This window comes from Cheilinus undulatus, linkage group 20, assembly GCF_018320785.1.
Source record: "Cheilinus undulatus linkage group 20, ASM1832078v1, whole genome shotgun sequence".
NCBI classification, from domain to species: Eukaryota; Metazoa; Chordata; class Actinopteri; order Labriformes; family Labridae; genus Cheilinus; species Cheilinus undulatus.
In genome coordinates this window covers 11,108,858-11,126,741 of record NC_054884.1, presented here as the reverse complement: position 1 = coordinate 11,126,741, position 17,884 = coordinate 11,108,858, and the positions used below count along the sequence as shown (strand labels likewise).

Genomic DNA, 17,884 nt, shown 5'->3' with positions numbered 1-17,884 from the left:
AGAAATCTGTTTATATTTCTATTTTTTGTCAAAAAGGCAGAATTATATTGATCATCAATTATTTATCCAATCAATTAAGGCTAAAATGTCTAAGGGGGGATACTTTTTATTGGCACTGTATATGGGATTCAGTTTAAAGTGAAGGTAGCAAAATGTCGATGTGAATTACATAACAAATGCAAATATGCAGGGTTTTTTTTTCTTTTTTTAATCAGCCTGCTTTTCTGACATCATGATGCCCAAGGACTATGAAATCCACTGTTTTGCTGAATTTTTGTGTTCATGCTGCCCCCTAATGGCTAACTGATGACAAGACCACCTCTCAGAGGTTTGAAACTTACAAAACCCATTTATTTAACTTAAGCTCAATCAGAGGCAGATCCTCTCTGAAACTTTTCAAACACTAACAGATAAAATATTTTCAGAATATTTAGAGTAACAGGCTCAACTGGCATGTTATTTGGTCCTTGACAGATCACAGTTGTGTGATCTATGGACTGGCATGCTTTAATTCAGCAGTGTGAATTCAAACGTGTTGCTTTTTTTACTTTTTCTCACAGAGGGAGTAGAGAAGTTCGATCTGCTCAGCATACTCGAATCCAGGCCTGTTAAAAAGGATGAAAATGTTAAAACTGCACTTCAAAATGTTTAAAGCCAGTGACTCATGACAGCATCTCTAAGCCTTTTGAACATGCATATCTAGAAAACATTGCTTATACAGAACAGAATGTACACTTCCCTATGTCAAATGTTTGAAATGAAAAATTCATGTAATCTTATTTTCTAAATTAAGATGATGATCTTTAATAGACAGTTTTCATGTTTCTGCAGTTTTCTCACCTTCCAGGTGTCTCCAGTATCAACGGGATGTTGTCCAGTCTAGGCTCATTAACAATGTCTCTGAAAGCAGAGAGTCCGATTTGACCTTTACCGATGTCTTCATGCCGATCGAGGTTGCAACCAAGCTTGCCTGCAAAATAAAAGACAAAGTAAAAGGGATGTGTGGCTAGGTCATTAATCAAGTTATCCAGAAGCAGCGCTCAAGACACGACATGAAACATCTCATATGTGTACACACCCTCCCACGCATGCACAATTAAAAAAGAAGCTCTTGCTGAGAGTATTAAGTCCAATCAGATTAACTTCTGATTAACAAAGTCCCAAAGTTTCTATGGTTAAATGAGTAGCTGATATTTCTGACAGCCCTGGCTTTACCTTTTGAGTCATTGAGATGGATAGCTCTGAGATAGTGGAGCCCAACTTCTTGATCAAACTCATCAAGCATGGCCTTTACTCCTCCCTCTGCAGACACATCATACCCTGACAAGACAAAGAAAAAATAATGCAAACCCCAAAAAACATGACACTTTGGGATTTTATTTCTCTGTGTGTTGTTAACAGAAGGTCTTGCTGTCTTGTTCCTTGTTTTGATTTACAGGAAAAGGGTTAATATATTGAGCTAACAGACTACTTTAGGCAACACAGGGATGGAAATTTGGTGGGTTTTTCCTCTAACAGATTGTCTTGTTGTGACTTGCAGATTCAGATGCTGAACAACATCCAAAGAACTGCAGGCCTCACTGGCCTCAGTTAAGGTCAGAGTTCATGACTCAACCATAAGAAAGACACTGGGCAAAAATGGCATCAAGACCAAAACCACTGCTGACAAACAAACAACACAAAATTGCCAAGAAACATCTTGATGATCCCCAAGACTTTTGGAGAAATTTTCTGCAGACTGACGAGACAAAAGTTGAACTTTCTGGAAGGTGTGCGGCCCATTACATCTGGAGTAAAAATAACACAGCACTTGATAAAACGAACATCATGCCAACAGTCAAACATGGGGGTGGCAGTGTGATGGTCTGGAGCTGCTTTGCTGCTTCAGGACCTGGACCACTCGCTGTGATTGATGAATGAATTCTGCTCTCTACCAGAAAATCCTGGAGGCCAACGTCCGGCCATCAGTTCATGCCCTTAAGCTCAAGTGCTCTTGGGTTATGCATCAAGTCAATGAACCAAAACATATCAACCTCAGTCAACCTCTGAATGGCTCAAAATAAACAAAATTAAAGTTTTGGAGTGGCCAAGTCAAAGTCTGGACCTAAATCCAATTGAGATGCTGTAGTGTAACCTTAAACAGGCAATTAATGCTGGGAAATGCGAAAGACATCACCAGTTATCACAAACGCTTGATTTCAGTTATTTCTGCCAAGGATGGCACAACCAGTTATTAGGTTCAGGGGGCAATTACTTTTTCACACAGGGCCAGATAGATTTGTTTGTTTTTTTTTACCGTTAATAAATAAAATCATCATTTAGAAACTGCATTTTGTATTTACTTGGGTTGTCTTTGTGAAATATGAAAATTGGTTTGATGATCCAAAATATTTAAAGGGGACATATTACGCAAAAATCACTTCTTCAGGCTTTTCTAACAAAATATATGCCCCTGGCCTGTCCACAATCCCCTCAAAGAAAAATCCATTCCCTCTCTCCCTCTCTTTCTCCACCTTTCAACGTGTGCTGAAACAAGCCGTTCTCGGATTATATCCTTAGTGACCTCACATGGGGAATAAGCACTGCCTCCAGGTTTGGTTGGGCCTCCCCCACTTGGAGGAACGTTCCGCCCTTGTCTCCTAATCTTCCTCTCAGCTACCAGCTGAGATGCTGGATAACTCAGTGGGTTACCCTGCTGACTACTGGGAGATTGGTGATTTGAATCCCGGATATGTCCTAAACTTTGGATAAAAGTGTCTGTAACATCAGGAGTGCCACATCCATTTCCTGAGAGGGGTGGACTCAGATAGCTCATTAACATTTAAAGCCACAGACACCGAAACAGCTCGTTCTGAGCAGGGCTGAAACAGAGGGGTTTTTAGACATGCAAAAATCCAATACTGGAGGGTTTTTCAGCAATAAATGTCACAGGCATGTTTTGGGGACCTCTGAGACCAATATAAACTTGTCTTAAAATGTAAAATATGCCCCCTTTAAGTGAGATAAATATGCAAAAAAGGCAGGAATCAGAAAGGGGGCAAATACTTTTTCACAGCACTGTAGCTTTTCTACCACTCAATTTTGGCCTACTAGTACATGACCAGGCCTTACTAGTAGAGAAAAAGTGTTACTAGTACTACTAGTAACCCAAAAATGTCTACTAGTACTAGAATTAAAAACAACCACCTGTACTACTAAACTGTCTACTAGCGGATATTTTTAACATCTACTAGTGATAGAAGTTGACAATTTTGGCCTTACTAGTACTACCAGTGACACCTTTTGCCATACTTTTAAGGCCTGGTCGTGTACTAGTAGACCAAAAAAAAGTACTAGTTGAGCTACACATTGATTGAGATCACCAATATTAAATGTATGCTCAAAAGGATTTCAATTCTGTTGTCATGTAGACCTTAAAACACACACTTGAATGTGTTTCTCACACCAAGAACACCTGCCCAAACTGAAAAAAAAACCTTAATGACCCCTACATCGATTTGATTTCAGGAGCATATGAGACGATTTTGATTATTAGTGCAGGGAAAGCTAATGTTCATAGTCATGATAGCTCTTAGTTACATTTAAGGCATTCTGAAAGGACCCCAGGGTGCCATGGCACTCTTGTTGAGAAAGGCTGGCTTAGTGCACAACACTTCAAATATCCCTAAATTATTTACAATGATTAAACGTCAATTGCTTCACTAGCTTTGATAGTTTGATAAAATATTAAGAACGTAACTGAAGAAATAGAGATATACACTCAAGATGGGATGTTTTTCCTCTTATAAATTAATGCTGCATCTTGTTTCCAGGCAACTTGTGATGTCCTGCTACTGTGACCCATTCTTCATTTTTATGCCATCTCAAGCCCTCAAGGACTCACACGCTTGCACTCAGCACGCCTGAAGTCAGGTTAGTCAGTGAGCTTTCAGCTCTCAGGCTTCAGGATTAAAGTTAGAACTGGGCAATTGGTAAAAAGAACAAACCTAAACGAACTTGTATCAAAGATACAAAAAGCTACTGTTCAAAAGAATCACATCATTATGAAGATAAGATCACAGTCCCATTGGCAGTTTAATATTCTAAGGCTTAAAACCAGGACAGTGAAGCAAGTTATACACTCAATTTTTTCCTTGTTTTCCTTTGCAGGAAATATCGCTGGACACTGATTTCACAGATTATTGTTGTTTTGGTTGAACAGAATAAAAAAACTTCTCTCAGGTTTGACTCACCTGCTGCAAAGGCATGGCAGGTATCCAGGCACACACCCACTCTGCTCTGGTCCCTCACTTTGTCTATGATGCTCTTCAGCTCTGAGAACTTGCCGCCCACCGTACTGCCTTGACCGCTCATGTTCTCCAACACTGACCACATGGAAGAAAAAGAAGAATTATCAGTTTAATTTCCCCATTTATCTCGAACAATCCTACAAACACGTCTGATGTTGCTGTAGCTGCTAAACATTCCTGAAGCACCACCTCAGGGCAGGTTTCACTCCTGCCTCAGTGTTTTGACTTGGATTCTTGTCACTTCAGTAGTATTTGGGGATTAGGAGTCAAAGGGACTGCGGCATGTGAGTGTGCCATGAATCATAAGGAAGACAACACTAGTGAAAATCCCAGACAGTTCTGCAAATTGAAAGTTATTATTAACATAAAGGTCAGTCTGAGGTCAAGTGTTATGTTTAAGATAATTACACTGTGTTATTTCTTTTTCTTGTGGTATTTAAATATTAATCTTACTAAATGGGGTCAAAACATATTAAGTCTGAGTTTTATTAATTAAATACAAAGTGATTAACCCACCAATTGTGGTTTTAATGAAACAAGAAATTAATTTGTGTGCACTGGATTTAAATGTGTCTGCTGAGTTCTCTCTATATATTTCATTGGAATAATCAACACATCATTCTCTTGCTTGTCTGCCAGTCTTCATTTAATAAATGATACTGATGCAATCACTAAAAGGAATAAACTACAACCATTGTTGTGGCAGGGAATATCTATATTTTAATGTGATAGTGTGTCCATTTGTTACAGTTTGTTCTTCACTGGTGGGCTGCATGATGAGCAAGGGTTAACGCTGTTGCCTGGTTCGCTTCCCGGTCAGGGCCCTTTCTGTTTGCATGTTCTCCCCATGCATGCGTGGGTTCTCCCTGGGCTCTCCGGCTTCCTCCCACCACCAAAAACATGCTCATTAGGTTAACTGGTGACTTTAAATCGGCCGTAGGTGCGGATGTGAGTGTGCCTGGTTGTCTGTCTCTATATGTCAGCCCTGTGATTGACTGGTGACCAGTCCAGGGTGTACCCTGTCTCTCGCCCAATGACAGCTGGGATAGGCTCCAGCAACCCCGCGACCCCCAACAGGATAAGCGTTATAGAAAATGGATCAGAAAATGTGTGCTGAAACAAGCCGTTCTCAGATTCTCCTTTCATGATGTCAAGTGGGGAGATAGCCCCGCCCCCAGGTTCAGTTGGCCCTCCTCTCCTGTCAATATTTTCAATATCATGACACCCAAAGTTAAAGTCCTAGACCCTCAATATTGGGTAATTTCTTTCTTTTCTTGTTTTTAATTATCAAAAACTGCAAGCATACTTCTGCACACAGTCTATATTACACAAAAATATATAAAGCTATATATAAGATTTTCAGTCCTAGTACTTTCTGGTGCAGTTGTTTTTTGAAACAATAAAGACTGTATTATTTTCAAACAAGTTTACTTCCATTACAGAAGCAAATGCATTCAAAGAAATATTTTCAGCACTATAAATAAACAATTTAAACAACCTCTGCATTTAACTGGGACTTCTGAAAGTCCTTTCCCCACCAGCAGTTAGCATTATGAACTTAATCAGGCTAGGCTTTACTACAAGACTACTGCATAGTGCTGGGTATTTTCATTATTTAGTCCATCCCCACCTGTAACCACAGCAGGTGTTTGCTGGTGAGCGTGGTTAATGGCTCCTGCTATCTTGTCAATACATTGCTCAGTGGTGATGGAGCCCAGGGAGGAGCCCGGGTGGAAGTTGTACAGGCTGAGTCCAAGGAGGCTGCAGCGGCTGAGCTCATCCACCAGCAGAGCCTGGCTCTTCTCAAACACATCTGGATGCAAAATGGTACACAAACCAGAGCAGCTTGTCAAAAGAAAACAGTTTTAACGTCAGGAAATGGAACACTAAATAACGAGAACCTTAGCCCTGCTTGATGTAAAATATCCTGCACCGTCTCTCACAGCTTTACTCTAGCTTCAATCCTGTAAGAAAGCTCACTATGGTAAAATGCCTCACCTCAAATGCATGTTTGCGCTAATTAATCTATTTACTGTAATTGATTACTGTAAAAAAAACTCACTGTGGTAAAATGCCTTACCTTATAGCAGGTTTGTCACAGTTAATCTATTTACTGTAGTTCCAATCCTGTAAGAAAGCTCACTGTGGTAAAATGCCTCACATCACCTGCATATTTGAACTAATTAATAAATTTACTGTACTCAAATACTGCGAGGAAACTCACTGTGGTAAAATGCATCACCTCATATGCATGTTTGAATTAAATAATGTATTTATTGTGGTCAAATACTGTAAGAAAGCTCACTGTGGTATAAAGCCTCACCTCATATGCGCATTTGCACTAATTAATTTAAACTGTCTTAATTCATCTTATCCACCTTATGTAAATATTTCCATATCCTTGCATATTTTATACTTCTGATCATGTCTAGTTGGCACTTTTGCACCCTTTGCACATCTTGCAACCATACTATCAATGCACATGGACTTGTAGAAAAAAAAATAACTGGCAAGAGCTTGAACATATCTAAATCTTTAAGAAAAAAAAAATGTTATATTTAATATATAATCTCTGTATTGAGAGCAAAGATAGCTGGTGTCAAATTCCTTGTTACATAAGCGTACTTGGCCAATAAAACTGATTCTGTTTCTTCTGATTCTGAAGAATAAATAACCAATGTAAAACAAGGTCAGGCAAGTTAGCGCTGGAGAAAAGCCAGAATGTAAAGAAGTCATCAATCAGTGTCTTACAAACCCTCTTTAGGAGATCCACAGTTCATCAGGTAAGACCCATGAGGCAGGATGTGAGCTGGGTCATACCCCTGAAGGGAGCATTGCTCCTGAAACTTGGATGCAGCTGTCTGGTCCAATGCAGGTCTCTTCCACGAGCGCTGGGAGCCCAGAAACAGGGCAAAGCTGCTGCCGCCCATGTCTGTGCAGGACTCCACTGCGTTCCATATTCCACCTCGAGAAAAAGAAAAGAGGCAGTTTTACCAACAGCACCCTTAACTTTTGGTAACAGAAGCCTCTAAAAGTTCCTCCAGCCAGCAATTGTAGGCTATTGATAACAGCATTGCAACGTCACTTCCCACGCTCCAAAGTGACTGCGCTGCGACTGAAAACAAGCCCTTAGATCAAATGTCGGTAGATTAGAAAACAGCAGTAACAATGCAATTAAAAGCTATTTTGTTGTGTTTTGTGCACAACTAGAAAGCCATAATTTATGGCATGTTTTGTTATTCTCAAATGACAAAAGAGTGTCAAAGAAGAGCTCTGTGTCTTTTGGCTGAACTAGAACTAGCTTCTGCCTGTCGAGCTATCTGTTAATCAAATGAAATGCGCCAATCAGTCTGCAGTGAGGTTTTTCCTAAATATAATCTAAACCATTGGGGTACAAATAAATTCACCCCCCTACAGTGAGAGCACATTAAGACAAATAGCTAATGAGAGACGTTTGGGTTTTTGAACCAGGCTGTAAACCATTTTATTTCCAGTGTAAAAACTGACCAGCCTCATGTGGACACTTGCTCTATTGCAATTATTTGCACTTCTGCATTGGCTTCATTTTCCAGGACCGGGGGTTGCCGCTTGCTGGCATTGTTTGGGCAGAGTACCCATATGGGTTTCTCTTATCAATAGCAACTGCAAAATAAACAGTTTGGCATTTGCAGAGAAGATCTGGCACATCTTTAAGGGGTGCAACCCACATACTCAGCTCTGCTGCTCATCCCACAAATGCATGTTCCTTACAAATGTGGCAACATTTAAAAGGGGAAATAAACAAGCTTTATTGCTAAGATGCGCAGATAAAACAAAGAAATATTCTACCAAACACATATCTCCTAGATGGAGATGAGCTCAAAATAATGCCCCTACCTGAAATGCCAACATGAGCTCCAATGTATTTCTTATTTCCACGCTCCTTCCTCCTCCTTTCTCCTCTCTCATTTGTGTCCTCTTCCTCCCTGTCGTCTTCCAAAGCCTCCTCGTTTTTCCTTTTTCTTGCTCCTCTCTTTTTTGGACCCATGCTATCGAAAGAAAGTAATTGTGAATTTCAAATCCGTCCACAAGGTTTAACCGTTTTCTGTTGCTGACTTCAAGTGTCTTGCTGACATAATGCGCTTGGGAAGGCTGTAAAGTTACGAAGCATACGCAGATGTGCAAATGGTGATTGCCAAAAGTTTTTGAAGGTCAAATTGTGTGTTTTATGCATCCCTCCGGTATGAAACAACCAGTCAGAGGGCTTCCACGCAGCTGCCACAGGCTGGCCATTGGAGACGCTTCATGCTGAGCAGCAAAATGGCCGCCCGTCAACCGACTGACTCCACAGCGCTTTGAAATTTAAATTCTTCTGCACATTAAGGTTTACACTATTACAACGTTAGTACTTATAAACAAACCAGTAGCTTATTACGTGTGAATTTTCATCATCTGCCACTTACTTGACTATCCGCTCAGGCGTCGCTGTTCCTGTAGCCTCGACGAATGCCTCAAAAAGCTAAAAAAAAATCGCACTGAAGCACTTTAGCAAAGCTAGCTAGCACGCTAGCTATTCTTCATATGTGATTCTTGAGGTGAGTATCTGAAAGGGAAAACGTGAGAATGTTTCTAAAGGTTTTAATTTTCAGACTGCGAATGCATGCAAAAATGTGGGCTGTGTATATGTTTATTAAATGTCACATTACTGCGCACTGATCAAGCTAACTCACTTAGCATGGCTACTTGTAGCTTCTATAGCAGGTAACTTAGCTTACCTTGTTAGCTAACGTTCGATGGCGTTAGCATTGAGCTTTAGCAGATGTGAATTTGTGACTGTGTATTTGCTGGTTAAAGCTACTCGTACCAGATTTACCACCTGTTTTACCTTGGTTTAAAGCCGCTCGATGTCTTAAATGCTAGCTTGTTTCTGTGTGCACTGTTCTGTTTCTGCGTATTTTACAAGCATGGGCAGACACCACTCCTAACTATTAGAAATGGCTTTTCAGCAGCTGCTGTTTGACTTGTTACGTTATAAACTTTATGGTCAGTGGTTTAATTAGTTCTCTGTAAAGCTCATTGCGAATCCTTCTTGCACATTTTAATCAATTGACTTTAACCACCTGTCTTCGATTATCGAGGCCGCTGTTATCAATTTTAGCTTAAGAAAGCAGCTCTCCCTCTGCAGCGACGGTACTCCACGTACATTTAAAAAGCTTGTGATAATATTGACAGGGCAACAGGGATATGGCATCATTAGCTGCTGTAGTCTACATCCGTGTTTCGAAGACTGTAAGGAGAGCGTTATGCATAACTTGCAGGTCTGATCCACCAGGCCTGAGGTCAGAAATGCCTCAAGAAAGATGCAGGATTTGTCGGCCATGAACCAGAAGATCTTGCATGCTGAAAGTATGTATTGTTGCTTTCTGGAAAAACGAAACTAAAGTCGAAAGGTATTTAGTCAGGCCTCAGTAGGTCATTAAGTTTACAGTGCATTAAAGCAGTCTGTTGCCTGCTTAGTAAGTAAACGAAAACGACCTTTAACATGGTGATATAAGCTAATAGATCCTGTGGGATTTTATTGTTTCAAGCCTATTAGACATGATGCTTAGTTAAATGAGTAGTGAATGGCTTTGACTGTTGGATAATTGTATGTGAGGTATGGCTATTATAAACGAGACTTGTGCTGTAGTACAATTTTATTTGACAAACATTTTTCAGTGTCTTTCTCCATCAGTATACTCCCCTTCTGCATCAACACACCACTGCATTTAGGTCTTCCACTGATCAAAGCAGTGCAGTAAGTCGTCTTCAGACAGTTGTCTAGGATCCTCTGTCATTCTTTACTTAACCTGTGCTGACTTGATGAAGAATGAAATCATTTTCTACGACTGTAGTCTCTCTCTTCTGACTTTTTCTTGCATTTTTTTAAGAACCTCTTTGCAATAGTGTAGATTCACTGATGGTTTGTCTGGAAGCCCCCCAGTTATACACTTAGTGTTAAAGAATACAATACACAAGACATTTGCTTTCTTTGTCTTTTGTGATGCTGGTGTTTTCCAATGCATTGACTGCTATTTTGTCTCAGGATTGTATTGGAAGATCCAAGTGTAATCACGAGAATTCACTCCGCCTACAGAATCTTGGTTTCCCTCAGTTGGTTCCATAATGTCTCCACAAATGTAATTGCGTTTTACCTTCTGCTCAGGAGTCAGAGGTTTTGGGACAGCTTTGGCGCACACTTTGGCCATGGTCAAATTTTCATACGTAATTTGCTTAACTGTAGGGCTGGGCAATTAATTCGAAAAATAATCGAGACCGACATTTAGCGCCTTCAACCGACATAAACCTGCTATGAAAATTACTTCAATTTTTTCCTTGTAACTCTCTCTCTACTAATCCACCACCCCCTTAAAAACAACTATTGGCTACTGCTTGTGTAGTCGCTTCATAGGTAGCCAGGTGTTGCAAGGCATGTAGCCTGAGGAGAAGGAGAAACCCAAGAGGAGAAGAGATTTTTTTTTTTTTTAAATTATACAAGTATTTTCTGAACAAGCTAGGTTGGAGGTTGGGGTTGGAATAATTGTTCGTTAATCATAATCGAGGTAAAAAGTTCAGTTAATCGTGGTTTTGATTTTTGCCATAACTGCCCAGCCCTACTTAACTGTTTCATTATCAACGGAGATTATTTCTTCTAGCATTCTTTTAACTGAGTCGTCAATCATTTCGAACGATTTGTTCAATTTGTTGAATGTTTCAGAAGTTTCTGATTTGCATGGGCACCCAGAACGTTCATCCTCTCTGCCTTCAGTAAATCTTTTGTGCCATTCAAACACACGTGCTTGTGACAAGCAGTGTACCCCATACACATTAGTTAATGTATGAAAAAAGAATTAGCTGCTGTTTTGTTCAATTCCACCAAAAATTTAAAGCTAACGCATTGCTCAACTTTTAAGCTGATCATTTTCTGACAACTTGCCAACAATGTGCCCTTCAGTCAGTAGCTAGCAGCGAACTAAAGACGTCACTTATTTGAAACCTACAGCAGTTGAGCGTGAATACACAACCTTTAGCATATATTACTCTGTGTTACTGTGAACCATGTAGTTTTATCTTCACAAGTGCAGTCTCATTGTTTAATAGCCATACCTTGTATATGCATTGTTTATTGTCTTAAACCCTTTTCATTTTGTTGGTCCTGAAAAATCACCCTGCTCTTTAGGTCGGTCTACAAGAAGAGCCTTATGGCAGTGCATTCTTTTATATTTTTCTACCAAATCTGTACGAGATCCTTATCTGAAAAGGGTTGCTCGAACTCCATTTGAGAAAAATATTAAGCACAAGCATGCAGTTGGTCACTAGCTTTGGTTTCCGTAGCCACATGCAGATTCAGTAAGTCTGCTGACATGATGAGCCGCTGTAAACCATCTAAATTGGTTGAACCTACCAGTGTGATCGGCTTACACTGTTCTGCATGCCTTTTATAGGAATAATTACATGTTTGTTACATGTTGAGCAGTATCCTTTAGCTCTAGCACCTGATGGCTGATTCATCCTTTCAAGCATGTCGTCCACTGTTGCTTACACACATAGATGGAGGCTTACATGGTTGTGAAAAGACTGTTTCCCTTGACTATTGCATCATTAACTAATGCTGGCTATTTGTTAATCAGCAAACCTAGGACTAGACGTATGAGCAGCAAGTCATTTTAAGTGATAACTGTATGACCAGAAATTTAAATGTTTTCCTTTTAAGAAGAAAGGAGTATCAGGACAGGAGCAGTAGTTCATGGAAGACAAGAAAAGGAAGAAAGACGAGAAAAGGAAAAGGGAAGCCTCTCAGAAGGTGAGCATATTTACAATAACTTGAGATCCTCAGTCTGGTTTGGATGATTTTAAAACAGTCCTGTTGTGCCAAATTTACCATCAGCCTAGAAAGATTTGAGAAAACCCCTATATTCTGTTTTAAAGATAATTTTTGGTTCTTGATGCAGTATTTAATCTTATTTTGGGTAACTAAGTTTTTGTTCTGGATGAAAATATCGTATTTAATGTATTTTCCTGATGCACTCATCTTAATACTTGCTTTTTGATAAGCCATTGTGTAAGATTCTTTCTTTATACTTTATTCTGTAAACAGCATCAAATCATGACAGACAACAAAACCATTTTGATTGTCTGTCAGTGTTAAGGAAAAATATTAAAGATGTGCGTGATGTATGAAAATATTAAAGATGGATTGCATGATTTTCCTGGCAGGGTCCTGGCTCACATTTGTTCTTTGAAACAAACACTGTTACATTCTTGTAAACACAATGTTGTGTATTGGTCTTAACTGTTTGTTAATCACCATCAGCACATTTTTTCATGCTGCAGTTTAATGTTAGAATATGTGGAGATGTATTTTACTTATTGGTGTCAACATTTTGATTGACTTATGTGTTCTGTTAATTTTCAGGTCACAGAACAAAAAAACAAAGGTAAGCCCTACAAGCACTGAAATGTGTTAATGCTTAGAGGAAGATTTCCAGGTTTAAAGAACCGTATCAATGATCTAAAATTAGATTTTTGTTTTTGTATATGTTTTATCAGTGACTCAAATTTTTGTCAGTTTTTAACTGCATGCTAAGAAGAGTGTGCTTGCTGCAATATATTCATGAAGCAACTGCACCATCATTAGGAACTTCTTTATAGTTTCCTCCCCTTAATTTTATATGCTCTATCCCTAACACAAGTTTGAAGCTATGATCTTCTGAAAATTAATTAATGTTCTTAATTTTAAGCTGTACTCATTTGACAATGATTTCTTCCCATCTTCTTTTCTCTCTCTGCCTTGCTGTTCTTGCAGTGCCAGACTTGTCTAAGCCAGTGTCTACCCAGTCTCCTGCCACTCAGAGCAGCTCTGCCTCCCCCAGCCCTGGACCCACCCCCTCTGCCTCTCCATCCCCAGCCACCTTGGGCCCTGGCAGTGCTGCCAACCCGTCTCAGGGTGGCAACAATGCCAAGCGCCTGGCGGTGGCCAACGGACAACCCACCTCCAACACCATTTCTTCTTCCACCGCTGGCGGCCCCAGTGCTGCTGGAAACAGCAGTACTAGTAGCGGAGGCGGTGCCCAGGCGCCTCAGCAGCAACCGCGCTACATGCCGAGAGAAGTGCCGCCACGATTCCGCTGCCAGCAGGACCATAAAGTGCTACTGAAGAGGGGTCAGCCGCCACTGTCCTCCATGCTGCTGGGAGGAGGAGGAGGGGATGGCCCCAATGCAAACATGGCTGCTGTCTCAGGTAAGTGTGAGCAATGTTGTAGGAAGATACTTACATTCAACTTATGTTGAGATTGTGTAGAAAAACTCAACAAGTTTCTTGTTGGATTTGCCTTTTCAGATTCAGGTGCAGCTGCCTCCTCATTGGCCCTCACCTCATCATCAGTTGCTGCTTCTACTACTACTTCTAATTATGCAAATTCCATGTGGGGGACGAGCTCAGGCAGCCAGGCCTCCTCTCAGGGCAGGGAGAAGGTAATTGTCGATGGCAACGACCTGGAGGAGTGGCCTAGCATTGGTGGAAGTGATGGGGCAGGAGCTTCTTTCACTGGGACTGGAGGGGGCAGCAGCAACAACGGAATGCCTGTGAACAGCATTAGTGCCTCTGGCAACCAATCCTCACCCACTTCCTCGTTCTCTTTGCCCAATGAATGTATGCAGTCGTCCAATGGCGTTGCGTGGGGGATGGCTGCCTCCCAGGGTCATCTTGGAGGAGGGAATGCAGTAGCTGGGCCTCTGCTACAACAGCCCTCTTCACTTTCCAAAGCCTCCACTGTGCCAGGAAGCCATGATGCCAGTGGCCCCGTCGATGGCAGCAGTGGTGTTACAGGTGCCAATTTCAATCCAAATGCCAACCCTTCGGCCTGGCCTGCCCTGGTGCAGCAGGATGGGCCTGCTGCTGCAGGAGAAGGAGGTTCGTCTTCCTTCCATCACCAGGGCCCTGGAGGGTCTTTGTCTGCCAACAGCTCTGCTTCCCTGGGCCTTGGGCTGGGAGGCGGGGCAGTAGGGGTGCTGGGGGGTCACCCACCTTTATCTGTGAATCAATCAAGCCCCCATCAGCGCCAACTTCACCAAATGCAATCCAGAGACAGAGAGATTGGAGGGGGGAAATGGGACAGTGAATCAGCGGGACCAAAAAATGTAGGGGGGGAAGGTATTGGGGGAGGAATGGACCGTGGTGTAGGAGGTGAGATGAGTGTGGGAGACCACAACCTTGTCTCCTCTTGGAGAGGCCAGCCTTCTTACCCTTCAACTAACTCCAAAACGGGTGCCTCAAGGACTGATGGTTGGGAGGGTGGAGGAAGTGGTGCAGGGGGCTTCGGAGCTGCTGAAGGAGATAATGGGACCTCTGGTTGGGGGTTTCCAAATTCCACTAGTGGGGTTAATGCATGGGGCAGTGCTGGAACTGGGGGAAACGGTAGTCAAACCTCCGGGGTATCTCAGGGAGGGTGGGGGTCATCAGGAGTGGACAGAGGTGTTACAAGTGGTGATTGGGGTAGCAACTCCACTGGTATTGGTGGAGCGAATCCTGGAGGCGAGGGAATTGGTGGAGCTTGCAGCAGTAACAGCAGCAGTAGTGGGGGCAGCACAGCAGGCAACCCCCCTGCTGCCTCCTCTTCTTCCTCAACCACCACTACTATGACCAGAGCCTGGGACAATCAGAAGGGAGAGGGTGAAACAGGGGAATGGGGTGGGGGAGTGGAGGGACAGGGAGCACAGGGAGGATCTTCATCCAGCGGGGGAAATTCCAGATGCGGAAGCAGCAGCAGTCAAAGTCGTTCACGCCGCCCAGCACCTAACGCTGAAGCTGCCTTACAGAACCTGCTCAGTCGGTCTGATCTGGACCCTCGGGTTTTGTCCAACACAGGCTGGGGCCAAACACAGATCCGTCAAAACACAGCCTGGGAAATTGAAGAACATGGGCAGAGTAAAGGTGGATCATCATCAGCTACATCGAAACAACCATCTTCTCTTGGTGGTTCTTCTCAGTATCCTGGAACCAGGACCCAAATCACTGAATCTATGGGTCCAGGGGTAGGTCCTTCCCTGGTTCCCTCTGCTGGGTCCTCAGGAGAAGGCTGGGAGAGCAGCAGCAACAGTAGCAGTAGTGGGGCCTCTTTGTCTGGGAGAGCCCCGCCATCTTCAGGTCCCAACATGAGGAATCTTGGCGTCTCACAATCTGGGCCAGTGACCACAACAGGACCTGGTATGGGGTCTGGGGTTATTCAAGGACACAGCCAGCAGGGGAAAACTGCAGGCTGGGGTGGAGGAGGGATGGGGGCAGGAGACAGCCAGGAGTCTAAAGGTTGGGGTAATGAGGAATGGAGAGACAGTGGTAGAGGAGGAAATGGAGATGGATGGGGTGATCTTGGCCAAAAAGGTGACTCAATGAGCGGTGGCTGGGGAGGAAGTCAGGAAGAGAAAGGGACAGGGGGCTGGAAAGAAATGGGAGGGAATGGAGGAGGGTGGGGATCAGGACAGAAGGTAGGGGCAGGTAGGGACTGGGGAGAGCAACAGTCCAAATCAAATAGTGGAGGTGGATGGGAGGATGAGCGAAACAATGGAGGAAACTCAGGTGGGGATTCAGGTGGGGGTGGTTGGGGAAGTTGGGATGATGGCACTCCCCGGAGAACCTGGGGAGCAGGGGGCACAGGGGGAGGAGGTAGTGGTGGAGGGGGGTTGGGTGTTGTTGGGAGCATGGGATCCAAGCCCAATCAAGGCTGGAGTGGAGGAAACAAAATGCACCAGATGCCAAACAGCCAGCAGGGCTCTATCACAGGCCCGCAGGCACAACTGCAACAGCAACAATCACAGCCCCGCAATCAGCATCCACAGCGACAGCAAACGATGGACCAAGGGGCTATGCAAGGGGGTGGCGGGAGGAAACCAATCTCTCAAGCCCAGAATCAGAACCAAAGCTCAGGCTGGACCTCGGGGCCTATCCCTGGGGGTTCTGGAGGAAGTGGATCTGAACCAAGTGGATGGGAGGAACCTTCGCCGCAGTCTATAAGCAGAAAGAACGAGATAGACGATGGAACATCAGCATGGGGAGACCCAACCCATTACAACTACAAGCCGGTCAACCTGTGGGACAAGAATAGTGCCACTGCTGGCCAGCAGCCTCATGGCCAGGCTCTGACACAACAACAGCAACAACAACAACAACAACAACAGCAGGCATCTCCAATACAGCAACAGCCTAGCAGGCAGGCTGCAGGGCTTGGAGGGAGTAGAGACTTCAACAGTGGCCATGGACCTACAAAAACTTCATCTGTTGGTAAGAAGCTACAAACATTCAAATTTACACTGATACACAGAGTTTTAAGTTTCTGAAGATGTAGAAAATTAAATCAGATGCTTATAATCACAAGGGTGATAGTTTTATTAAGGTACCATATAAAGTCTTTGGACAGCTTGATAGACATGCTCCTGTTCAAAGGTTAGATCTTGATCTGGATTGATTCTGTGGTTTGCAGTTGATATGATCTATTATTGCCGTGGGCTTATTTAGCACACACAATTTCATTATCACTACTCATTTAATTAACGTCAGTTTGAATAATAGCAAAAACGTACCATATTTTGACAATTTTATTACTTGATCTCTTTAGAAATGTGAAGACAGTCTACTTGAATCCTAAAGTGAACAAATGAATTTGATTTCTAAGAAGAAAATTGTTCCTGCTTTAGTGGGGATCCTTTGTAAATAAATACAGTTAAACAGAGCGCTAAATATGGTTGAGAAATCATAAAGCAAATGGCCAACATACAAAGTGAGGATTTCATGGGGCCCCGTTGCTGTATTTAGCTAGGGAAGGAAATGAGTAAGTGTAAATGTGTGAGGGAATGTTTAAGTGCATATTTAACTTTAATTTGTTTGAGTTAGGGCTGAACAATTTTGGGGACTGATAAAATTTCCCCTTGAGACCCCTTGAGATTTAATATGCTATTTTTAAGTTCCTAATCTTATCCATTTTTCAAAAAGCAAGCAATGAATCAATCTATAATATGGCAAACACATTTGGTAGATTAAACTAAGGCTGAAAAATTCAGAAAAAATGTCTCATTACTATTATTCTGACTCATTGCTTATTTAACATGAATTGTTGTATTGAAGGAATAATGATTTGATGTTTTTATTATTGTTAATAAGACAAACATTGGCATCAGTGTAGAGCAGGCGTCCATAAGCAGAGGCTGTAGTCCTCAACGTACTTGATGGATCCCCAGTCTCTGGCATGTTTGGTGCATGTCTTCCCCCTTTCTCCCCCTGCCTATTTTCTGTTTCTATTCAGCTGTCTTATCAGAATAAAAGCCCCAAAACTAATCTTAAATAATGAGACTTGCATACAAAAACAAGGAACTTAGGATTTTACAAATTACTCCAGAAAAAAAAAAAAAAAAGAAAATAACACTTGAATGTTTGCATGATGTGTTGAGCGTCACATCTCGGCCCCAAAAATGTGTTAAACTGGTATTTTGAAAATTGAGGTTCGTGTTAAAGATGCTGAAGATGCTGATAGTTACAATGTTGAAAATTTTGACAAATGTTTTATTTTGACTGCTTTTGCAAAAAT

At 42.3% G+C, this 17,884-nt stretch overlaps 2 protein-coding genes across 6 annotated transcripts in view; one reads left to right on the top strand and one right to left on the bottom strand.

The window, feature by feature from the left end:
• Window positions 1-322: 322 nt before the first annotated feature.
• si:ch211-141o9.10 (probable endonuclease 4) lies at window positions 323-8,868 on the bottom strand. 2 transcript variants are annotated; one of them, XM_041814918.1, is made up of 8 exons: window positions 8,732-8,868; window positions 8,166-8,317; window positions 7,045-7,254; window positions 5,920-6,102; window positions 4,233-4,364; window positions 1,216-1,320; window positions 841-970; window positions 323-605 (listed from the first exon to the last, which is right to left on the bottom strand). In XM_041814918.1, the coding sequence occupies exons 2-8, from the start codon at window positions 8,314-8,316 to the stop codon at window positions 545-547; spliced, it is 972 nt and encodes a 323-aa protein (XP_041670852.1). In that variant the 5' UTR covers window position 8,317; window positions 8,732-8,868; the 3' UTR covers window positions 323-544. The 2 variants fall into 2 exon arrangements, with proteins under 2 accessions (XP_041670852.1, XP_041670851.1); XM_041814917.1 differs by lacking the exon at window positions 8,732-8,868 and having other exon boundaries at window positions 8,166-8,324.
• Window positions 8,748-17,884, top strand: part of tnrc6b (trinucleotide repeat containing adaptor 6B) — a 22,444-nt gene continuing 13,307 nt past the window's right edge. For 2 of the 4 annotated variants that reach the window (XM_041814916.1, XM_041814914.1), the window contains exons 1-5: window positions 8,748-8,863; window positions 12,025-12,111; window positions 12,724-12,745; window positions 13,114-13,548; window positions 13,648-16,584. In XM_041814916.1, the coding sequence (XP_041670850.1) occupies window positions 12,055-12,111; window positions 12,724-12,745; window positions 13,114-13,548; window positions 13,648-16,584 (3,451 nt within the window). In that variant the 5' untranslated portion in view covers window positions 8,748-8,863; window positions 12,025-12,054. Of the gene's footprint in view, window positions 8,864-9,511; window positions 9,675-12,021; window positions 12,112-12,723; window positions 12,746-13,113; window positions 13,549-13,647; window positions 16,585-17,884 lie in introns of those variants that run through there. The other 2 variants (XM_041814913.1, XM_041814915.1) reach the window with 2 other exon arrangements.